Source organism: Salpingoeca rosetta, assembly GCF_000188695.1.
Source record: "Salpingoeca rosetta unplaced genomic scaffold supercont1.5, whole genome shotgun sequence".
NCBI lineage: Eukaryota > Choanoflagellata > Craspedida > Salpingoecidae > Salpingoeca > Salpingoeca rosetta.
The window spans coordinates 1,802,806-1,822,805 of record NW_004754929.1 but is presented as its reverse complement, the minus strand read 5'-3'; the positions used below and the strand labels follow the sequence as shown (position 1 = coordinate 1,822,805).

Here is a 20,000-nt window from a genome sequence, read left to right as displayed (position 1 = left end):
CACGCGCAACGGACACACGCGCACGCTACCGGCCCGTCATCAAACCGCCACTGGACATGGCCAACCCCGAGTTTGAGAAGCGGAGGCAGACGCCACGCGAGCCGTTGGATTACATGACATCCAACATCCAGGCTGTGCGCAGGCAGTCGCAGATGAACCACGCCACGCGCGCCAGCCAGGCCGAGAATGTGCTGTACTACGTGCCGGACGAACACCACCACTACAGCAGCATGAGGCGAAACACGTCTGTGCTTGCACGGGAACACCTCAAGCACACGCTGATTGAGCGCCACGGCGGAAAGGGCCTGTTCTCATACAGCGACACGCACCACGTCAACAATTCGTTCTCCGTGGCCGACAGCCCAGAGGCGGCTCAGAAGGTGCGAATGGCAGAGCGTGGAGAGCCGTGGCAGTCGAGGGTGTGCGTGAACTAGGGTTGTGGTGTGAGAGTGCGTGTGTGTGGTTGTGTGAGCGAGTGCTGGGACAGATGTGTGTGTGCTGATGAGAGAAAGGAAGAGAGAGCATGTGTGTGTTTGCGTGTAGATGCATGCGTGTGTGTGTGGTGTGTTGTGTGCGCTTGTATTCCATGCAATCACTCAACGTGCTTCTCCTGAAATGAGCTCTCTCTCTCTCTCTCTGCCTGTCTCTCACCAATCCACGCACCCACACCCACACCTACACACACCCACACACCCACACCCCCCCCCACACACCCACACACAACCGACCACGTGCGCACACCAACAGAAGGAGCGCCGTGCATCTGAGCGCCGCTTCCGCACACGCAATGGCTTTGACACCAACACGCGCGTCAGCGTGGACCTGAGCCGCCCAACCGTCAGCACGATCCGGGAGCCAGAGGAGTATGATGAGTCACTCGTCAACCGCGCGAAACTCACGTTTGACAGGAATCCACTTCCGTGGCAGGAGCGCCATAAGGACATGCGTGTGCAGTCGCGTCGCACCTCCTCTGTCCCCGGTCACGTGCCCTCCACTCCATCGCAAATCTTCACGGTGCGTGTGTGTGTGTGTGTGTGTGTGTGTGTGTGTGTGTGTGTGTGTGTGTTGTGTGCGGTCGTGCACGCATGTTCACGTTTATCACAACTTGCACCCCGATGTGTTTTGCCCCAATGCCAAGTCTCACTTTGCGGTCACGACCCGGTGTTCCATGTGTACAGTCACATGATGACGAGTCAGAAGCCAGGAGCCGTGAGAAACAGGAATGGCAGTCAAAGCTCGTTGTGCAGGACACCCGCTTCCGCGTGTTGCAAGGCACAGATCGGGACAAGCCCAGCACAGCCACGGTATCCACACGCGGCCGTCCTTGCTTCGCTCACTATTGTGCATGCGTGTGTGTGTATGTGTGTGTGTGTGTGTGTGTGTGTGTGTGGACGATGTGAAATGGTTCAAGGATCCATAGCAGACGCAATACAACGCATTCAAATTATGACTCTTTGTCTCATTCATCTCACTGTCTTTTCTCCCTGTCACTACATTTGTGTGGCTGTTTTAGGCGGACAAATATCAAGACCTTCTCCGCGATCCCCCAAGAAAGGTGATGCGAGCAGCCGTGCGTACGTGTGTGTGTGTAAGTGTGTGTGTGTGTGTGTGTGTGTGTGTGTGTGTGTGTGTGTGTGTGTGTGTGTGTGTGTGTGTGTGTGTGTGTGTGGAAGTGTGGAAGTGTGGAAGTGTGCGCGCATCTGAGCGTACATGTGCGCGCGCTTCTTGCGCACATGGCCTTGATGTCTAGCGTTGCGCTTATCCTCATGATGTATGTGCGTGTGTCTGTGCGATTGGTTGGTTTTGCAGGCGTCGTTTCGAGCTATGCGCTCTCGTACGCGTCGCACCTCCATTGCCCTCGACGAGCAATACGCAGACGTGCGTTCGACAACTGCGTGCTTGCCTGTGCTCGCATGCGTGCAAGTTTGTATGTGCTTGCATGTGTTTTCAATGTTTTGTTCCCATGAATGGAGGACACCATCACAATGTCGACACTCACGTCATGTACAATGCCTGTGTGCCTGTGCTGTGTGCGTGTGCGTCTGCGTTTGTATTTGTGTTACTGGGTGGCAGAAACCGAACGAGCCTTTAACGCTTGGGCACGGCACAGCACGCTCCAGCTATGTTCCAATGTGATGGCTGCAGACGCTGTGTGCACTTGAAAGGAACACCCACACACTTGTACACTGTGCGTATGTGTGTGTGTGTGTGTGTGTGTGTGTGTGTGTGTGTGTGTGTGTGTGTGCGTGTGTGTGTGTGTGTGTGTGTGCGTGCCGTTTCATATTGTTGACTTGGTGTTGTTTTTTGTTGCATGTATGTTTTTCTATTTGATGTGGTGCATCAAATCCACACCTTACCCTGTGTTTTGTTGTTTTCTTCCCCCTCAGCAGCTTACTTGCTTGTTTCAGTCATGATACCATGTCTTGCATGCACGTACGACCATAATCGCACAAAGTGGGACACCTTTGCTTTCTTTGACGAGTGCCTTCTGTCGACATGGTGCCATCTTTACCCCGCTTCCATCTCGGTTACCCCCCCCCCCTTTTCTCTGTGTGAATGAATACCACAGTGGACTGCTGATCTCTTGCTCTGTGCTAGTTTGGTTATTGAATACCACCACAGCGTTGTCCCCACCCCTTCTTCTTTTGTTGCTTGAATGTACACAAGTGACACATTGAACGGATTCTCGAGGATGTTAATTGTTGTCTGCAAAGGCGTCACACGTCACCATCATCAAATCATTTCAGTCAAGTTGCATAAACAGCACAAGGCATCTGGACACACAGAGAACAAATACTCTCTCACTCACTCACACACACACACACACACACTCACACACACACACACAAACACACACACACACGCGAGCGTAACCATACGCATTCATTCTCTTAACACACCCGCACGCACGCACACACGCATGAGCATAAGCAATCACTCTCTGTCACGCACATATGCGTGCACTCATCAAAAGCCCATCACAGAGATTCGCGTGTCAATGCAAATTTGCGTGCATGTCGTCAGTCGTCAGCCTGATCGTCTTGGTCCTCCGCTGCCGTCTGCTGCTCGTCCAAAAGCGGCTGCAGGGACACGTACCGGCTCCCACCCGACTCCCCAGACTTGCTCGCCTTCTGCGGTTATTGTGCGCGCGTGTGTGTGAGTGAGTGTGAGTGTGAGTGTGTGAGTGAGTGTGAGTGCGTGAGTGTGCGAGTGTCCGAGAGTGTGTATTTCAGGAAATGCATTTGTGCCAGTGCGAACGGAGGAAGAAGACCACAAGCAACAACGTTGCACACACACACACACACACACACACACACATACACACATACACACACATACACACACACAGAGGCACAACGTGTTGCTGCTTACCAGCGCCCACTGCAGGAATTCCACCCATGTCTTCCTGTCTTGGAGGGTGTGTGCAAAGAGACGAAAGGTTCGCTTGGGAAACGCAATCCTGCAACAGCAGCGTAGATTCGTTTACAATGTGAGCGCATGGGAAAGAAAGAAGCAGAAAACAAAGAACAAGCAATGGCCCAGACAGACACACACAGAGACACAGACACACACACAGACAGAGACACAGACACACAGACACAGACACAGACACAGACACAGAGCAGCTCACCCGAAGCCGAAGAGGTCTGGTCGCGGCGCATCAATCGTCGGAATGACATTTTCTGCGAGGTTGAGCGGGATTGTGCGAATGGCTTGCGGTGTCTGATGTTTGTGCAGGATGGTAGTGATGGTGGTGTAGGCGCGGTGTGGGAGGGAAGAGTGAGCACATGTGGAGACGATGACATCAACAATTGTCGTACAGCTGTGAGTTCGTCGCGCGTCCACACACGCACACACACGCACACACACGCACCTGTTGGGATTTGAAGTATGCAAAGTTGGTTGAATCGACCACAAACCACCTCTCCTTCAAGTTCTGTAATTGGTGTGGCAGGTGAGACCACACATGTCAGGGTCCAAAGACAAACAGCAAAATTGTTAGCAATCACACCCAAGCAAGCAGGGCACGAATGCCTCCAAGACCCTCCCCTTCCCCCCACACACGCACACGTACCCACATACATACACACACACACACACACACACACACACACACACACACACACACACACACACACACACACACACACACCTACCTTGACGACCCTGCCGCGCTTGACCAGGTATCCCTCGCGTGCACCGCTGGCAAGTGACCGCTGGGGCTCGTCCGGTTCCCTGCGCGTCTGTACAAATCGATGCGCCTCCCCGCCAATGGGTTTTGCTATCTGTCAGACATACAGAGCGTGAACGTGTGCCCAAAACAACACACATGCACATGTGCACACACACACACACACACACGAACACAGAGCATGAGCGGTCGCACAAGAAAACACACACACACGAGATGGATGAAAGGTGGGCGTGCATATTGTGGCGATTCGGGCTTTCAAGGCAGGACATTTATTACAGAACACGTGCAGCACAATCACAGGACGCACTTGTGCAAAGTTCTTTTCCTCTGACGTCACGCGGTTGTATGGTGTCTCCAACACCGTGACAAAGCCTGCAATATCACACACGCGCGCATGCATGCAGAGATAACAGACCCTTCACGTGTCAGCAGTGGGTTAATTCGCAGAAGATGAGGGACAGGCATCGCTGCTGCAACTCCAACACACACACACACACACACACACACACACACACACACACACACACACACACACGAATGCAAGCAGAGGCAGTGAATGGTTGCTGTACCTGATACGCCTTTGAGGGCTGGTTTGGCAGCCACGTGTTGCACAAACTCCTCCAGCGTGCTGAACTCCCGCGATCCCAAGCGATACGACTTCTGTAAACACGTTCATGGGCGTGCATGGCGTGAATGTGTGCAGGATATGCAGGTGTGCGCTGCGTTGGTGTCAATGCAGGGAGGTACGATCAAGATCTCGTGGTGGGCAAAGTCAAGGCGGGTGGCATGGCAACGCCAAGAACGTACCCCGTCGGGACAAGGCGACACTTCAAAGTGTTGTACTGAAGACTGACAGCGCACAGACATCACGTAGCCACGTGCACTCGAGCTCTTGCGAAGCAAATAGCTGCAAGGATCAAATCAATTGCGCCAGGATGCATGAACACATGTATGTGAGCGTGCGTATGTGTGTGCGTGTGTGTGTGCGTGTGTGTGTGTGTGCATGTGTGTACATGTGTGTTTGTGAGTGAGAGAGTGAGTGAGTGAGTGAGGTGCGTAAGAGTATGTGAGTGTGAGTATGTGTGAGTGAGAGATGTGTTTGTGATCGCCTGCGACTCAATGTATGTATGTGTGTGAGCGTGTGAAGGTGATGACATGATCCCACGGGTCTTGTGTACCTTCCACTGACGCCGTTGTCCAACAACATGACTTCCGCCAGATGCCGATCTGTTGCAGGATGGTACCACCTTTGGGATGGCAACCAGCACACAAACCGTGCATCGTGAGCACCAGCTACAGTGCTGGTCGGGCGTGTGTTCACGCGCTGACGCTGTGTACTTCAGTCACACGAAACCCCCCACCCACAAAAACCACGCACACGCATCACACGTACGGTACAGCCTGGAGGACAGCGTTGGTCCATGCCTCCTCACTGTCGTCCTGTGTCGTGGATGTCCTGCCAGTCAACAGCGCATAGCCTCAAACGTCAGTCATGAACGATTGCCTCAGTGGTAGTGGTAGTCGTGGTGGTGGTAGTGGTGGTGGTGGTGGTGGTGGCGTTTGTGACAGGGCAACGAACACACACACACACACACACACACACACACACACACACACACACACACACACACACACACACACACACACACACACATGCACGCACACACACACGCACGCACACACACACGCACGCACACACACACGCACGCACACACACACACACACACACGCACACACACACACACGAACAAGCAACACGGCAGCTCGATGCCCCTAACGATGGGTCGCACACGCACATGATCTTGGGGTCAGTGAGTTTGGTCTTGTTGGTCTGTGACGGTGGTGCAGCGGACAGCTGAGGACGGAAGGACAACAAACACAAAACAAGCAAGCAAGGAGTGGAGACAAGCAAGCTGGCGAATGCAGGGTATTGTGGAGGATTGAGAGAAGATATGCATTAGTTTTCTTCACTGAGTCTGACACGGACAACGATGATGACGAAGAAGGCTTGTGTTGTTGGTGGTGTTGTTGTGGTGGCGGTGGTGTTGGCGGTTGTGTCGACAACGCTTGGAGATGAAGGCGCCGTGCGTGCAACGTCCAGAGTCGGTGCTGTGGTTGGCGAAGACGGAGGGGAGCAACGCACGAGCATGGAAGCAGGGGGTGCATGGGAGGAGTTGCCTGACTTCTCTGGGCCCGATGCTGACACACCCGTTTGCGCATCGTCGTTGGATGAGTGTGCGTGTGCATCTCCTGGAGTGTGCACCGCCAGTTCGTCAGCGGTAATAGCGCGCATGCAGGCAGAAGCAGAAATGCCGACAAAAGCCGGGGACACCACCCCCACTGCAGCTGCTGATGACGGTGCGTGGGACGAGCAGATGACGGCGAAGCAGAATGGGGAGGGAGCACCTCCAGGCCCAGAAGAAGGGCCAGGCCGCAGCAGCGGACACGCCAGATCAAACAGGGCCAAAGCAAAGGAAAATCACCGCACCGCCGGCATTATCGAGGACAAGAAGGCCAACGCCATCCTGCAGCGCATGCAAGCCCTCCGACAGCGGCAGGGCGTGGCTCCCGACGTCGGATCCAGCGAGACGGACAACCACGGCAGTGACAGCGGCAGTGATGCGAGGCCTTCTGGCAGCGACAAGCAAGCCGCAGTGGACCTGCAGTGGGAGTGGCAGCATATTGCCGCTGTGGTGTGTGTCAGCTGCGGCTTCCTTCTCCTGTTCTACGCCGCGCACAAGCGCCGCAACCTTCAAGTCGTGCAGGCCAACAAGCAGCTGAGCAACCTGCAGGAGCGCCTGCGCCGCGTTGACGAGGGTGTGCAAGCCGAGGCAGCCGCGGGCACGACGACATTCGACTCCCTCGTGGCCCACGCGCAGCATCTGCAGAAGGCGGTGGAAGCCGTGGACAGCGTGATCTGCAACCGGGGCGATGAGGCGATGCAGGCTGCCGTGAAAGAGGTCCGCAGCCACGCGCTGTCGCTGCTGGAGAACGTGCTTCGCACCGCGTATCCGCTGGCCAAGGACAACGGCGAGCAGCTGCAGGCGCTGCTGCGCTTCACCACGCACGCCGACCTCAAGGACCTCCGCGAGATGATTGACGCGCGAGAGGCGGTGCTGCTGGACAAGGCGGCTGTGTCAGACCTTCGCCAGCGGGCGGCGGCAACAACAGACCCGAGCAAGCGGCTGTCGCTGCTGAACCAGTCGCTCCGACGCGCAACACAGGCGCAGCTGTTGCATGAGGCCGATGACGTGATTCGAGAGACAACCACACGCGAGAAGGACGTGTTCTTCAACGAAATGCACCGGCTGCTGGGTCGCACGGACGGGGAGGGGCACCGTGCTCTCGGCAGTGGCAGTGGCGGTGTGGCACATGGTGGTGGTCAGGGCAGTGGCGGTGGTGGTGTGGCACATGGTGGTGGTCAGGGCAGTGGCGGTGGTGGCCACGTTCATGGCGATGCTGGTGGTAGTGATGGTGACCAGCCAACGATTGAGGAGATTAGCGATGAAGAAGACGAAGAAGACGTGGAAAGCATTCACACACGTTCAGCCGACGGTGTTGCTTTTGACGGCACTGAATCGACAACCACGACAACGACCCATGCTGAGACGCACGCGGTTGCTGTGTCACACAAATCACACACCACCAATGCCAGCAGCAGCAGCAGCAGCGGTGGTGGCGGCGGTGGTGGATATGGCGGCGGCGTGCTTCGAGGCGACCAATTGATTGGCATTGTGCAGACGATGACACGCGATGGAGCGTCGCAGCTTGAGGTGGAGCAGGTGGCTGCCCGTCTCAGGCAGCTCGCACAGCAGCAGGCAGACTTTGTTCTCGAGCTGTGGAAGTGCGTCATGTGGTGCTCTCTGTGTGTGTATGTTTGTGTTTTGTGCGCGCGTGTGTGCGTGTGTGTGTGTGTTTCGTGCGTGTGTGCGTGTGCGAACATGTGTGTGTGTGTGTATGTGCTCGTGTGTATCATGTTCGTGCATTCATGCTGTTGCGTTGTGTCTTCAACCGCTTGCGCATTTGTGCGATGCCTAACTGGAACACACATTTCACACGAAACCACTCACCCCCCCCATCGCTCCCCCCATCGCTCCTCCATTCCATTTGCACTGTGCGTGCGTGCAGGAGCCACCAGGAGCAGCAGCGGCATGCGGAAGACCTGAAGCAGCGAGCAGAGGAGCACCGCTCGCGGTACGAACAGGAGGAACGCAGAATGCAGCGCAGACAGGAGGAGGTGCAGGCAAAGCTGGCAGCAAAGCTCAACAGGATGCGGGCCGAGATCAGGGTACGCAATGATGATGACTACAACGACCATGATGATGATGATGATGGTGGTGGTGGTGGTGGTGGTGGTGGTGAGGTCGGGTGCATACACACCTTTTTGTTTTGTTATTCTTGTTGTTGTTGTTGTTGTTGTTGTTGTTGTTGTTGTTGTTGTTGTTGTTGTTGTTGTTGTTGTTGTTGTTGTTGTTGTTGTTGTTGTTGTTGTTGTTGTTGTTGTTGTTGTTGTTGTTGTTGTTGTTGTTGTTGTTGTTGTTGTTGTTGTTGTTGGTGTGTGTGTGTGTGTGTTTGTTGTTACTCATCCACACCTCCATTACCGGCACCACCCGCCAACAAACACACACACACACACACACACACACACACACACACACACACACACACACACACACACACACACGTACACATACAGGCGACGCATAAGCAAGAGGTGGAGGCGCAGCAAGCGCGCATGCGCACGACACATCACCAGCACGTGGTGCGCATTGCGTACCTGCAGCTGGTGATTGCCGTCGCCGTGTACATCATTTCATCATGGAACCACTGGTTCGCGCAGCAGCAGGCAAATGCTTCCGCATGCCCAGCGCACCCATTACATCATGCTGGCACGACCTCGTACGTGCGCGCTGCATACCGCATGCTCGGCGATCCTGACATCCTCACGAACGTCATTGCAGACGTCATCAAACTCGTCATCTGCAACACCATCATCACGTGCAAGGTGGCAGGATTGCTGCAATTGTAGCTGAAGTTGTGCGTACGTGTGTTTGTGCGTGTGTGTGTGCGGATGTTGTTGTGTGTGTTTGTGTGTTGTGTGTTGTGTGCGTGTGTGTGTGGATGTTGTGTGTGTGTTGTGTGTGTGTTGTGTGTGTTGTGTGTGTGTGTGTGTGGATGTTGTTGTGTGTGCGTGCGTGTGTTTGTGTGTGTGTGTATGTTGTTGTATGTGGATGTTTGTGTGTACGGAAGTGTGAGTTTTGTCTGGGTCACTTTTTGGGACTGGAAATGTTGATACGTTCAGTCCCTGCTGGATCACCGCCTTACCACCATCTGCACCACCAATGATTCACCTCCAACGACTCACATCCACCTCGCCAACTCACTTGTCACCATCAGGGCTACGCGAGTCTTGTGCTCGCACTTGCACTTCTCATTGGCAACGCAGCGACGCTTGTGCTGTTTGGCACGAAGCTTGCGTCTGTCACGCTCATGGCGACTGCTGCCGTCATCACGCTGTTGTACGGTCTCGCCATTGTGCAACACCTGATTATCCCGCTTGCAATTGCGTTCGCCCTGGACACCGTCTGGTGGTTTGTTCACGAGGTCAGCTGACTCGTCAAGCTTGCTTGGTTGCCTGAGTGTAAGAGAGAGAGAGAGAGAGAGAGAGAGAGAGAGAGAGAGAGAGAGAGAGAGAGAGAGAGAGAGAGAGAGAGAGAGAGAGAGAGAGAGAGAGTGTGTGTGTGTGTGTGTGTGTGTGTGTGTGTGTTCTGAGAGTGTGTGAGCGTGTGTGAGAGTACCTTTGTGTCAAAGAGAGAGAGAGTGTGTGTGTGTGTGTGCGTGTGTGTGATTTGAGTGTGTGTGCAAGTGCCTTTGCGGTTATGTTGCTTGTTTGCTCATGTCTTGATGCATGCATGCTGTTCGACCCAATTCCGTGCTGTTTTTAACTGCACTACCACGTTGTGATTTCACCGCACTTCCACGCCAACACTGACACCCACCTCACCATCCCAATGCGTCCCACCCTCCCAAACATCAAACACCAATCAACAGTGGCTGCTGTCGCAGGGTGTGTCGCGTGCATTGCACCACATCGATACAGAGGCCATCACCGCCGTGTCCCGCGCATTTGCGCACATGGAGTGGCGCGTGCCTGGTTCTGCCACCAACTGGTACCACCTCATCAACGACATGCTTGTTCCTGGCGCCTCCATCGCGGTCATGTTGGCTGTGCTGCTGCTCCAGCCACGCATTGCATAGTCAAGCAGCGGTGGTGGTGGTGGTGGTGATGTGTTTGTGTTGGAGGGGGGGGGGGAGGTTTCATATCGTGGCGTGTGGGTGTTACACGCTTCACTTGATCCGTGTTACCCGTGATGTGCAGTGTGATGTGATAGGATGTGACGAGACACATCACGACTCGAGACGTGTGTTACTTCTTCTTCCGGCCCTTTCCCGTCTGGCTGGTTCCTTTTCTTTGCTTTTTCTCGTAATGATGTTCACTGGCTCGCGCGTGTTGCGTGACACGTGGCCAAATATTCCACAAGTTACATGACACGATGAATGGCAAACGGCATGGCACGAAGCGCGCGCGCATGCAACAATACAAGTTCGTGGGCGCACGAGCGCCACTGAACACGCAGCTGCTCACACCGACGACACACACACACACATACACGCACACACATGCACACACGTACACACGAGGACAGAACAGACGTTTAAACACATGTGTGCGAACAACAGCAGAACGAGCCAGGTATCGTAACAAAGGAGAGAAGCCGACAGCAACGCACACAGATGCACAAGCACACACACACACACACAAACAGACGGACAAACACACACAGAGACACACACGAGAGGTACACGCACTGCCTAAAAGTCATCGACAATATCTGGCTGTTCACGCTGCATTGTCAGTCGCCGTTGCCTCTCCTCCTGCTCGCTCTTCTTCCTCTCCTCAAGCTGTACTTGTTTCCTCTGCAGAATGTCCGCCGCACTCACCCGCGTCAACTTGCTGTTCTGTGCACTCTCAGCATCCTGCAAACGAATGTGCGTGAGAGTAAATGCGTGTGCGAGTGTTTGTGTACATACGATAGAGGGAGTGTGTGTATGTGTTCATGTGTGTGCGTGTGTGTGTGTGTGTGTGTGTGTGTGTGTGTGTGTGTGTGTGTGTGTGTGTGTGTGTGTGTGTGCACGAGAGAGGGTGTGTGTGCGTGTGTGTGTATGCGTGTGTGTGAGTGTGTGTGTTTGCGATACGGTGAGAGAAAGCAAGCAACAAACATCAAGCAGTTGGTAAACTAAATCGGCAAATGTGAGACAGTCAAGAAAGGCCTGAGGGTGGTGATGTGGTTTCACCGGCCAATAAGTAGATGCTGGGAGAGCAATGCAGCCAGCGGTGCATGATGTGATAGATGCGGTGACGCATGCGGTTCTGAGACGCACCAGTTCGCCCAGCAGAACAACGTTCTCTCCGCGTACAATGACAATGCCTTGCTGGATATCCCCGTAATAGTCATCCACGTAAATGCGCTCAACTGCATCCTGGAACACAAGGTTGGCTGGTGTCACAGAGCAAGCAGTGCATATATTAGCAGGTGGACGGGCAAAGATTTAAAGGTACGCTCGATACAGGGACTGCCGACAGTATGTTGGCTTGTGCAAACGCAAATGAGTGTGTGTGTGTATTTGCACGGGTGCGCACGTGTTTGAGGCAGTCAAGTTGGATTCACCGGACCGTATACAAGGTGCTGTGCACTGCATTTAGTGTACACGAGCACCTTTGCATTCTCATTGGTGCCCATGCACACACACACACACACACGCACACACACACACACAGATTGTTCCACTCGGCGCACCGAATTGATCGACGGTGCGAAGGTAACCAATCAACTTTCTTCCATCCCGTAGCACGCAGATGAGGCATTCTAGGCAAAAGAACGCACACACATGCACGCACACACACACACGTACAAGTGAAGGCATCGGCGTGAGCGAGATCAACGCAAGTCATGGAGATGGGTGTGTCGAACTGACGACCAACGGGCACTTCCGTCCCGTAGCAAGCACACAGACACACACAGACATACGCATGCACAAACACAGACACACACACACATACGCATACACACACACACACACACACACACACACACACACACGCACACGCATGCATATGCATGCGCAGCGACACAAGACTCACTGTCGACTTCCTCCACTAGGGAAGCGGTGGCCGTCGGTGGCAGGGACATGGTGGTGTGGTTGTTGTTGGTTGCTGCTGGTTGTTGTTGGCGGTGAGCGAAGTTGTGAGTCGTGAAGATTTGCGAACAACACCGCCAATTATCAACACCTCACGCACGGGAAGAAGGCAGAGCAACAGCGGCGATGATGCAGCGTGTGCAGCGGGTGGTGGGTGCCGTGGTGCCTCGGTCCCATGCGCTTCACCTCGGTACTGGAGCCAGGGCAGCGGGGTCGTGCGTGGCTCCACCCTCTTACAGGAGAACCCTCACAGCTGCGGCACCAGCAGCACTGGCGCGAGCATGCAAGTGGCATGTGCCCTCACGTGTCGCTCGCATGCACACGTCCAACTCGTGTGCTGTGCCAGGGAAGACGGATAGCGAGAGCGACCCTGTGCTCGACCGCGTGGTCAACGTGGATGTGAGCAGTCTCGATGCAGAAGCAAGTAACACAGACCTTGATTGGCTGTCTCATCCGGACTTTGAGGACCCGCAACAATTTTCTCGCCACTACAAGGACGCGCTGGTGGAGTGCGGCGCAGACGCCATTGTCGCACAGGTGTGTCGTGCCGTGCCGTTTCACATGCACAGAACTGTACATCTCTCAGCGTGTTGATGTGCGATGTATTGTGTTTGAACGCCATACGTCTGTGCAGTCAGTCACACGTGCGTTTGTAGGTGTGTGTGTGTGTGCGTGTGTGTGTGTGTGTGCCGTGGTTCATGTATGTGATATCTGGCTGGCTGTGGTTGCTTGCGTTTGTGTCACGGTTCTCATGCACTGCTGTGCTACTGTGCAGACATTCCATGCCAGCTTTGCATCGCAAGCAGAGCTGACAAAGTTGCGCATCCAGCAGGTGAGCAGTGCATCCAACTCCTTGAAGTTCATTGCGATGCCCGCCTTGCGTGCAGTGCTGTGTTCTCGCCCACGTGCGCGGCGGCGGCTGCTGTGTTGAAGCTTGGTTGCAAGTTGTTGAGTCTTGACGCCCACCCACCCTCACCTCCAACATCTGTTGCCTTGTCCGAACGTGCTCTCGCAGGCAATTAACAAGGTTGAGGGCCGCGATGGCAACGTCGGCTCGACGGCTGCGCAGGTGGCTGCTCTGACTGCCCGCATCCAATCACTCATCCCCCACTTCCAGAAGCACAGAAAGGACAACCACGGGCGGTAAGAGAAAAAACAACACGATGGTGCTGTAAGGGTGCGGAGGGAATGGAGGGCGTGGAGGGCGTGGGGGGTGAGAGGAGGGGCAGGCAATCGTCAGAATTGTGTAAGCAAGCAAGTGGGTGGTGAACTGTGTAGACACCGCGTCCAAGGCAACCGATTGTCGCTGTCACCTCACCATGCTTATTGCATCCTCTTCCCCGTTGGGCCATGTAATCCTAACTCTTTCCCCATGTCACCCCTCAACCTTCCTTTTTTGGGTCATCAGGCGCGGGCTGCTGGCAATGGTGCAGAAGCGGCGCAAGCTGCTGCAATACCTCAAGCGCAAGGACTTCCCCCGCTATCTCGAAGTGCTGCAGACACTCAACATCCGGCCCGTGGCGGGGCTTAGGTAGACGTGGGGTGGGAGAGAGACAAAGACAGTGTTGGTGGTGGTTGGTGAAGTGGCTGGCGGGTGTTGGGCGCGAATGGACGTGCATGTGTGTTGCTGCACGTCATATTGTGTGCATGCTGTGTTTGTATGTGCTTGTGTCTGTGTGTGCTTGTGTGTGTGTTGGCAATGTAAGCATGCCAAAGTGAATACATTCATGCGACAATGCAACAGCTCAGCAGTCAAAGATCCACGTGGTCATTCAATGATAGGACACGGAAAGAGGTGGACACCGTGCAACAGCAGCGGTGGCGGGAGAGGATGACGGGTGTACAGACAGGCACGGGGTGGCAGCCATTCAAACACAAGGAAAGTTGCAAGGAAACTTGTACAGGTACAAATGGTACAAGGGCAAAGGGCATGTGGAGAGTGTGTGCGGGTAGAGAGCAGGGGCAAGCACAAGGCCAATCAATCAAGCAATGCAAGCAAAAGCAAGACACGGTGGGTTTGGGATGTGCGGTGATATGCGGTGGTGTGCACGCGGCAGTGAGGGCATCACATGTCACTGGAAGTTGGAAAACTTCTTCTTGAACTCCTCCTGGTAAAAATGGGGTGAAAGTGGTGGAGCATGAGTGTGACTTCGGTGTTTGTGCGGTTTGGGCAGAGGTGCGTCGGAGTGTACAGACAGCTGTAGACACAGATGTACAGGCAGCTGTAGACACAGATGTAAAGACAGATGTAGACACAGATGTACAGGCAGCTGTAGAGACAGATGTACAGGCAGATGTATAAACAAGGGATAGGCAGACAGACAGACACAGACACAGACACAGCCACAGCCACAGACACAGACAGACAGACAGACAGACACAGCACAGACACACAGCTCAGACACACAGCACAGACACACACACATAGACACAGGGCTCGCACCTTGCGTTTGCGGGCGAGTTCTGCTTCGCGCTTCTTCTCCTCTTGCTCCGCCTTGATCTCCTCCTCAAACTTGTTTGCTTGCGCCTGCTTTGCTGCGAGTGACTCGAAGAAGGATGCAGCACCCTTGGCACCAACCTCCGACACATCCACAGAGTCTGCAATCTGCGACAGGCCCTCTGCCTGCAGCTCTCCGCGCGCAGCCTGCCACGTGTGTGTGTGTGTGTTGTGTATGCGTGAGTGGGTGGAACAGCAGCAACAACCAACAGCTAGCAGCACAACCAACACACCAACAGCCAGCAGCAACAACCAACACTCAACAGCAACAACAACCAACAGCAATAGCACATGAATGATCCGCAGTGTTGACAGTACACACGAGGCTGCGGTGCTGCACAGCTGAGAAGACAGATACGGGCGCGCCCCCAGCACATGTGGGACTGCTGATTACCTTGTGGAAGATGAGGAGGAACTCGCGGAAGCTGATCTGTCCATCGTTGTCCTCGTCAACCTCTGAGATCATCGCCTTCAAGGCAACGTGGGTCTGCCAACAGGACACAGCGTCAAGCACAACGAGAGCAGCAGCAGCAGCACGGTCAGGGGCAGGAGCAGTGCACACGCGTGCATGACAGCAGTGGCAAGGAGGAACGGGAGGGCGTGCAGCTGAGGTGGGAGGGGCACTTGTGCGCGGCTACAGGCATCTTGTCAGGTTGTCTCACCTGTGGGTGTTCAAGCTTCTCCATCATGTACTTGAGCTCCATCAGGTCAATGAAGCCGTCCCGGCTCGTGTCGTACTGTGGTTGAGATGTAAACAGCAGGAGTAGCGCACGTGTACGTGTGTGAGTGAACGTCAGTGAGTGAGTATGTTGTTTAGTGGGCGCGCACGCACCATCATCTCCACGCATGATAATCTCAGTGAACCCATATCTCAGACAAGCGCACAGACACACACACAGACAGACACACACAGACAGACACACACAGACAGACACACACAGACACACACACACATGCACAGACACACACACACAGACACACACACACAGACACACACACACAGACACACACACACACACACACATACAGACACACACACAGACAAACACAGACACACACAGACACACACAGACACACACACACAGCCCACCTTCTTGAACATCTTCTCGTACTCCTTGATTTCCTTGCGGGTCATGTCCGGGAACTCCACATATGGGTTGAAGCGCGAGGAGCTTGCCATGGCAGGCTTCTCACCGCCCTCGTTGATGCGTGCGCGGCGCGCCAGCTTGTCTGCGAGCTCAGACATGGTGCCTGCTTCTTGCTTCACTTCTTGCTTGTTGTTTGTGTTGGTGGTGCTGAGCTGTTTTGTGTGCGGCACAAAAGAATGCAAATACACACACACACACAAACACACACACACAAACACACACACACAAACACACACACACACACACACACACGCCCTCTCCTTGTCTTTGCTCCCTGGCTGGCCGGCTGTCTGGCTGTATTGGATGAGGGTAACGCAAGGGGTCACAGCAGAGCAAGCGACACATACACACTGAATTGAGACACACACACACACACACACACAATACAAGAGGACAAGCAACAAAGGACGACGCATGAAAGGATGAAAGGGCAGACAAGAGAAGCAAGCAGACGATGATGCATGGTGGTGCGCGCAATGTGTCGGTAGTGAATGATGTGACGTGGTGAGATGTGACATGACAGGTGAAGGGACGGACGGATGGGGGACACGGCCAAGTAGGACGGCAAGTTGTGTACAAGTGCGCCCTCACATACTCAAGGCAAGCAAAGCAGAAAGGCACACGGAACGAAGGACAAAGAGCGGGGAAAAGAGCGAGAGTTTAGGGGGAGGGGGAGGGGGAGGGGGAGGCACGACAGGCCGCTGCAACAAAACAAGCACAGTGCTGTGCACATTCACACAAACACAAGAAGAGAGGGAACAACGGCGTTGCTTGGGAGGATAACACGCGCAAGTGCACAGGGGAACACAAGAAAAAAAAAAAAAAAAACAAAGGCTTTGGGTGAGGGTGAAGAAGAAGGTGGGAGGGGGCTGGGAGAAGAATGAGTGGGGGAAAGAGGCTGGGGGGGGTAGAGGAGCGTGATACATCCCAGATGTAGACCACACAGCCGCAACAAGAACAAGGCAATGCCACAGAGGATTGGCTGGCAGATAAAGGGTGAAGGGGGCAACAGACACACGAACACAAATGAACTTGTATGGAGGTACACATTGACTTGCAAACAGACACACAGACACATAGACACACACAGACACAGACACATACACATACGAACAATTAAAGCCAGACGGGCCGTAGAGCAACAATGAGGGCATCGTCTGTCTTCCCCGCGACACGGTGTCGCTTCTGCTGTTGTCGCAGGCGCGCACAGTCCACCTCAAGACTCTTGATCTTCTCTTGCATTCGCTGCACCTCAGCTTCCTCAGCTGCAATCTCACCACCACCATCACCACCATCACCACCATCGCCACCGGCGTGGCCGTTTATCCTCTCCCCGTTCATCCGCTGATCCGCGCCACCATCACCCGTGCAATCACCAGCACCATCAGCATTGTCGGCGGCGCCCGTGCCAGCCCCTGCATCCGCCCCATCTTGCTCCAGCCTTGCAGCTTTCCTCCTCTTCAGCTCCGCCTGCTTCTGTAGTAACGCCTCCGTTGTGTCGCGCATCTCAATCTGCAACGCGTAAAAGTCCTGTTCCCGCGCGTGCAGCGCCCGCGTCACCCACTTGAGGTAGTTTGACACGCGCACGACCATGGAGCGGCAGGGCACAGAGTCGAGGCTCTCAAGACGGCCGACAAGCTGGCGCAGCTCGCGAAGGTCTGGCAGGCGGGAAAGGTCGCTGTCAACGGAGGTGCGCATGGCTGGGTCGTCGTCAAAGTACGGCGCACGCAGGATCACGTCAATGATGTTGGAGAAGTCAGACTGCAGGATGTTGTCCGTGAACCCGTCTGTGGTGAGGATGACGATGCTCTGCTCCGTCAGCGGTTCGGAGAAGGTGTTGATATCGCCGTGCACGCCCATGCACATGGTGAGCTGCCCGCCCGTGTCCTTGGCGCTTGCGCACGAGCGCTGGTACCGCGACACGATGCGACACCCGCCGTCCGGGTCGACAACAATGGCGGAGGCATCACCGATGGTGGCGCCAACAAGCATGAGGCGGCCGCGTTGCGTGCGGTGACAGCTGGCAATGACGCCTGTTGCGCTGCCGCCCTCCGCCTGCATGTTTCCGCCAGGGTTGTTTTCCTTGGCGATGCACTGTCGGAAGAGGTTGTGCACTTCCTGATGCAGCCGCTCGCCCTCTATCTGGTGCAGACGATGCTTGTGTACAGCAAGCCATCGCAACGCGTATTCTGCAAACGCCTGCGCTGCGTATGCGTTCACACGGCCCCCCGCCGTCACGCCATCGAATACCGCCCCAAAGTTGGTTCCATCCCTGGACACGAATCACGCGACGAGTGCAAGATCACCACCATAAGACTGCGCACGTGTCGTGTGTACACATGTATGTGTACATATGTGTGTACATGTGTGTTGTGTGTTGTGTGTACATGTGTATGTGTGTGTGTGTGTGTGTTGTGTGTACATATGCGGATTGTGTGCGTGTGTGTGTTGTGTGTTGAGATAAATGTGTGCGTGTGCTGGAACAGCATCTACGGTACCTTGCATGACCAAAGCCGCCACGATCCATGTTGATGCCTGTGGGAAGTTTGTACAAAAAGTCGTAGTACTTTGGCGGACTGTATGTAGATCGATGTATGCATGAGAGGCATGTGCAAGAGAGCATTGGTGAGTGATGCCCGCCTTTCTGTTGGCGCCGATGTACACGTACGGACAGGCAGGCAGACAGACACAGACACAGACACATACACACACACAGGCAGACGCATACACAGGTAAAGACACAAGACACACATACACAGACATAAGACACACACACACACAGACAGACGCACAGACACAGACACACACAGACACAGATACACACGCAGACACACAGACACACACGCACGCACACACAAGACACACAACACAGACACAGGACAGCACAAGTGGTTGATGGGACCTTGTGGTGCCGTGGTAAAGGGCGGCGCCGTTTTGGCCAATCATCAGGCCTTGAGAGGCAAGGAACTCCCGCTCCGTGGACAGGATCACGGGATACCCTTCCTCATCTTGAACGAGTTCATCCTCTGTCGGCGCAGGTGGTGTGTCCGAGGTCGGGCTTGGCCCTTTCCTCAGCACAGCCTTCATCCATTCCATGATGGATGGGGTCGCTTGGGAAAGCTGTGTGTGTGTGTGTGTGTGTGTGTGTGTGTGTGTGTGTGTGTGTGTGTGTGTGTGTGTGTGTGTGTGTGTGTGTGTGTGTGTGTGTGTGTGTGTGTGTGTGTGTTTGTGTGTGTGTGTGTGTGTGTGTGTGTGTGTGTGAGTGTGTGTGTGTGTTTGTGTGTGTGTGTGTGTGTTTGTGTGTGCTCTTGTCCTTGTTATGTGAACTGAGCGCTGGCAGCCTTGTTGCTGTTGATGTCTCCCTCTCCGTTCTTCTCCTTTCCCACGCCGTTGGTTGCTGGTCAAGCAATGCACGCTATCGTTGCTCGCAGCTCGCGTGCATGTGACGCATGCGCCCACAACGCTGACACCGAGGAAAGAGGAGCAACACCTTCGGCGCTGTGCTTTGCTGTGCTGTGGGGCGCTTGGGGGCGAATCTGTGGCTCACAAGCAAGCAAAAACAAAACAAACACACACAACCAACAAACAGCAAAGCCAACTTGTGTGCTATTGGTTTTCCCTGGACCAATTTTTTTCTTGCACCATGTCCCTTCTTGATTTGAACGTGTGGTGTGGGATGATGGCGCGGCAGAACGATACAACCCCCGTCCCCCCCCCCCCCCACACACACACGCAGGCACTGACATTGGTGGCCCCCCCCACCTTTCGCTCTCTCCATGCGCAGGAGTGTGATGCTGGCTCAATCTCCGTCAAAAAAGGGGTCGCTCGCAGTTGGGTGTGCACGTGTTTAATCCTTCGTTGCAGCGCATCGCACAACAGGCGAATCAACTGTGGCGAGGAA

General features: G+C 54.6%; 7 protein-coding genes across 7 annotated transcripts in view; 3 read left to right on the top strand and 4 right to left on the bottom strand.

Annotated features, from left to right (window-relative positions):
- Positions 1-2,136, top strand: part of PTSG_02470 (uncharacterized protein) — a gene marked incomplete at its 3' end in the record, with an annotated part of 9,563 nt that extends 7,427 nt beyond the window's left edge. The window contains exons 23-28 of the mRNA XM_004996905.1: positions 1-193; positions 621-1,014; positions 1,179-1,304; positions 1,514-1,555; positions 1,810-1,878; positions 2,074-2,136. The exon at positions 1-193 is cut by the window's left edge and continues 223 nt beyond it. Coding sequence (XP_004996962.1) covers positions 1-193; positions 621-1,014; positions 1,179-1,304; positions 1,514-1,555; positions 1,810-1,878; positions 2,074-2,136 — 887 coding nt within the window. The remainder of the gene's footprint in view (positions 194-620; positions 1,015-1,178; positions 1,305-1,513; positions 1,556-1,809; positions 1,879-2,073) is intronic.
- An 884-nt stretch (positions 2,137-3,020) lies between these two features.
- PTSG_02469 (uncharacterized protein) lies at positions 3,021-6,344 on the bottom strand (the record flags this gene model as incomplete). Its single annotated transcript, XM_004996904.1, has 12 exons — positions 3,021-3,131; positions 3,373-3,460; positions 3,632-3,723; positions 3,875-3,937; positions 4,158-4,286; positions 4,503-4,567; positions 4,765-4,855; positions 5,003-5,102; positions 5,374-5,442; positions 5,589-5,651; positions 5,992-6,050; positions 6,177-6,344. 12 exons carry the CDS (start codon positions 6,342-6,344, stop codon positions 3,021-3,023), a joined length of 1,098 nt encoding a protein of 365 aa, XP_004996961.1.
- Positions 6,345-6,504: 160 nt separating this feature from the next.
- On the top strand, positions 6,505-10,453 carry PTSG_02468 (uncharacterized protein; the record flags this gene model as incomplete). The annotated part of the gene is made up of 5 exons (XM_004996903.1): positions 6,505-8,039; positions 8,324-8,483; positions 8,892-9,200; positions 9,593-9,799; positions 10,247-10,453. 5 exons carry the CDS (start codon positions 6,505-6,507, stop codon positions 10,451-10,453), a joined length of 2,418 nt encoding a protein of 805 aa, XP_004996960.1.
- A 204-nt stretch (positions 10,454-10,657) lies between these two features.
- PTSG_02467 (uncharacterized protein) lies at positions 10,658-12,521 on the bottom strand. The gene is made up of 4 exons (XM_004996902.1): positions 12,399-12,521; positions 12,055-12,123; positions 11,639-11,754; positions 10,658-11,233 (listed from the first exon to the last, which is right to left on the bottom strand). Exons 1-4 carry the CDS (start codon positions 12,445-12,447, stop codon positions 11,069-11,071), a joined length of 399 nt encoding a protein of 132 aa, XP_004996959.1. The 5' UTR covers positions 12,448-12,521; the 3' UTR covers positions 10,658-11,068.
- Positions 12,522-12,528: 7 nt separating this feature from the next.
- Positions 12,529-14,195, top strand: PTSG_02466 (30S ribosomal protein S15). The gene is made up of 4 exons (XM_004996901.1): positions 12,529-12,991; positions 13,230-13,286; positions 13,470-13,597; positions 13,863-14,195. The coding sequence occupies exons 1-4, from the start codon at positions 12,581-12,583 to the stop codon at positions 13,987-13,989; spliced, it is 723 nt and encodes a 240-aa protein (XP_004996958.1). The 5' UTR covers positions 12,529-12,580; the 3' UTR covers positions 13,990-14,195.
- Positions 14,100-16,274, bottom strand: PTSG_02465 (EF-hand domain-containing protein D2). The gene is made up of 5 exons (XM_004996900.1): positions 16,042-16,274; positions 15,614-15,688; positions 15,346-15,438; positions 14,898-15,098; positions 14,100-14,562 (listed from the first exon to the last, which is right to left on the bottom strand). Exons 1-5 carry the CDS (start codon positions 16,195-16,197, stop codon positions 14,527-14,529), a joined length of 561 nt encoding a protein of 186 aa, XP_004996957.1. The 5' UTR covers positions 16,198-16,274; the 3' UTR covers positions 14,100-14,526.
- A 941-nt stretch (positions 16,275-17,215) lies between these two features.
- On the bottom strand, positions 17,216-19,195 carry PTSG_02464 (uncharacterized protein; the record flags this gene model as incomplete). Its single annotated transcript, XM_004996899.1, has 3 exons — positions 17,216-18,371; positions 18,598-18,675; positions 19,002-19,195. 3 exons carry the CDS (start codon positions 19,193-19,195, stop codon positions 17,216-17,218), a joined length of 1,428 nt encoding a protein of 475 aa, XP_004996956.1.
- Between the last annotated feature and the right edge of the window lie 805 nt (positions 19,196-20,000).

Bases quoted from the DNA above. Each gene is read 5' to 3' on its own strand.
- PTSG_02467 (XM_004996902.1), bottom strand. From the start codon at position 12,447: ATGTCCCTGCCACCGACGGCCACCGCTTCCCTAGTGGAGGAAGTCGAC. The intron at 12,124-12,398 runs GTGAGTCTTGTG...TCTTTTGCCTAG, and splicing joins CCTAGTGGAGGAAGTCGACA to AATGCCTCATCTGCGTGCTA. The intron at 11,234-11,638 runs GTGCGTCTCAGA...ATTCGTTTGCAG, and splicing joins TTGTTCTGCTGGGCGAACTG to GATGCTGAGAGTGCACAGAA.
- PTSG_02466 (XM_004996901.1), top strand. From the start codon at position 12,581: ATGATGCAGCGTGTGCAGCGGGTGGTGGGTGCCGTGGTGCCTCGGTCC. The intron at 13,287-13,469 runs GTGAGCAGTGCA...GTGCTCTCGCAG, and splicing joins CAAAGTTGCGCATCCAGCAG to GCAATTAACAAGGTTGAGGG. The intron at 13,598-13,862 runs GTAAGAGAAAAA...TTGGGTCATCAG, and splicing joins AGAAAGGACAACCACGGGCG to GCGCGGGCTGCTGGCAATGG.
- PTSG_02465 (XM_004996900.1), bottom strand. From the start codon at position 16,197: ATGTCTGAGCTCGCAGACAAGCTGGCGCGCCGCGCACGCATCAACGAG. The intron at 15,689-16,041 runs GTGGGCTGTGTG...TCTCAACCACAG, and splicing joins ACGAGAAGATGTTCAAGAAG to TACGACACGAGCCGGGACGG. The intron at 15,439-15,613 runs GTGAGACAACCT...TCCTGTTGGCAG, and splicing joins AGAAGCTTGAACACCCACAG to ACCCACGTTGCCTTGAAGGC.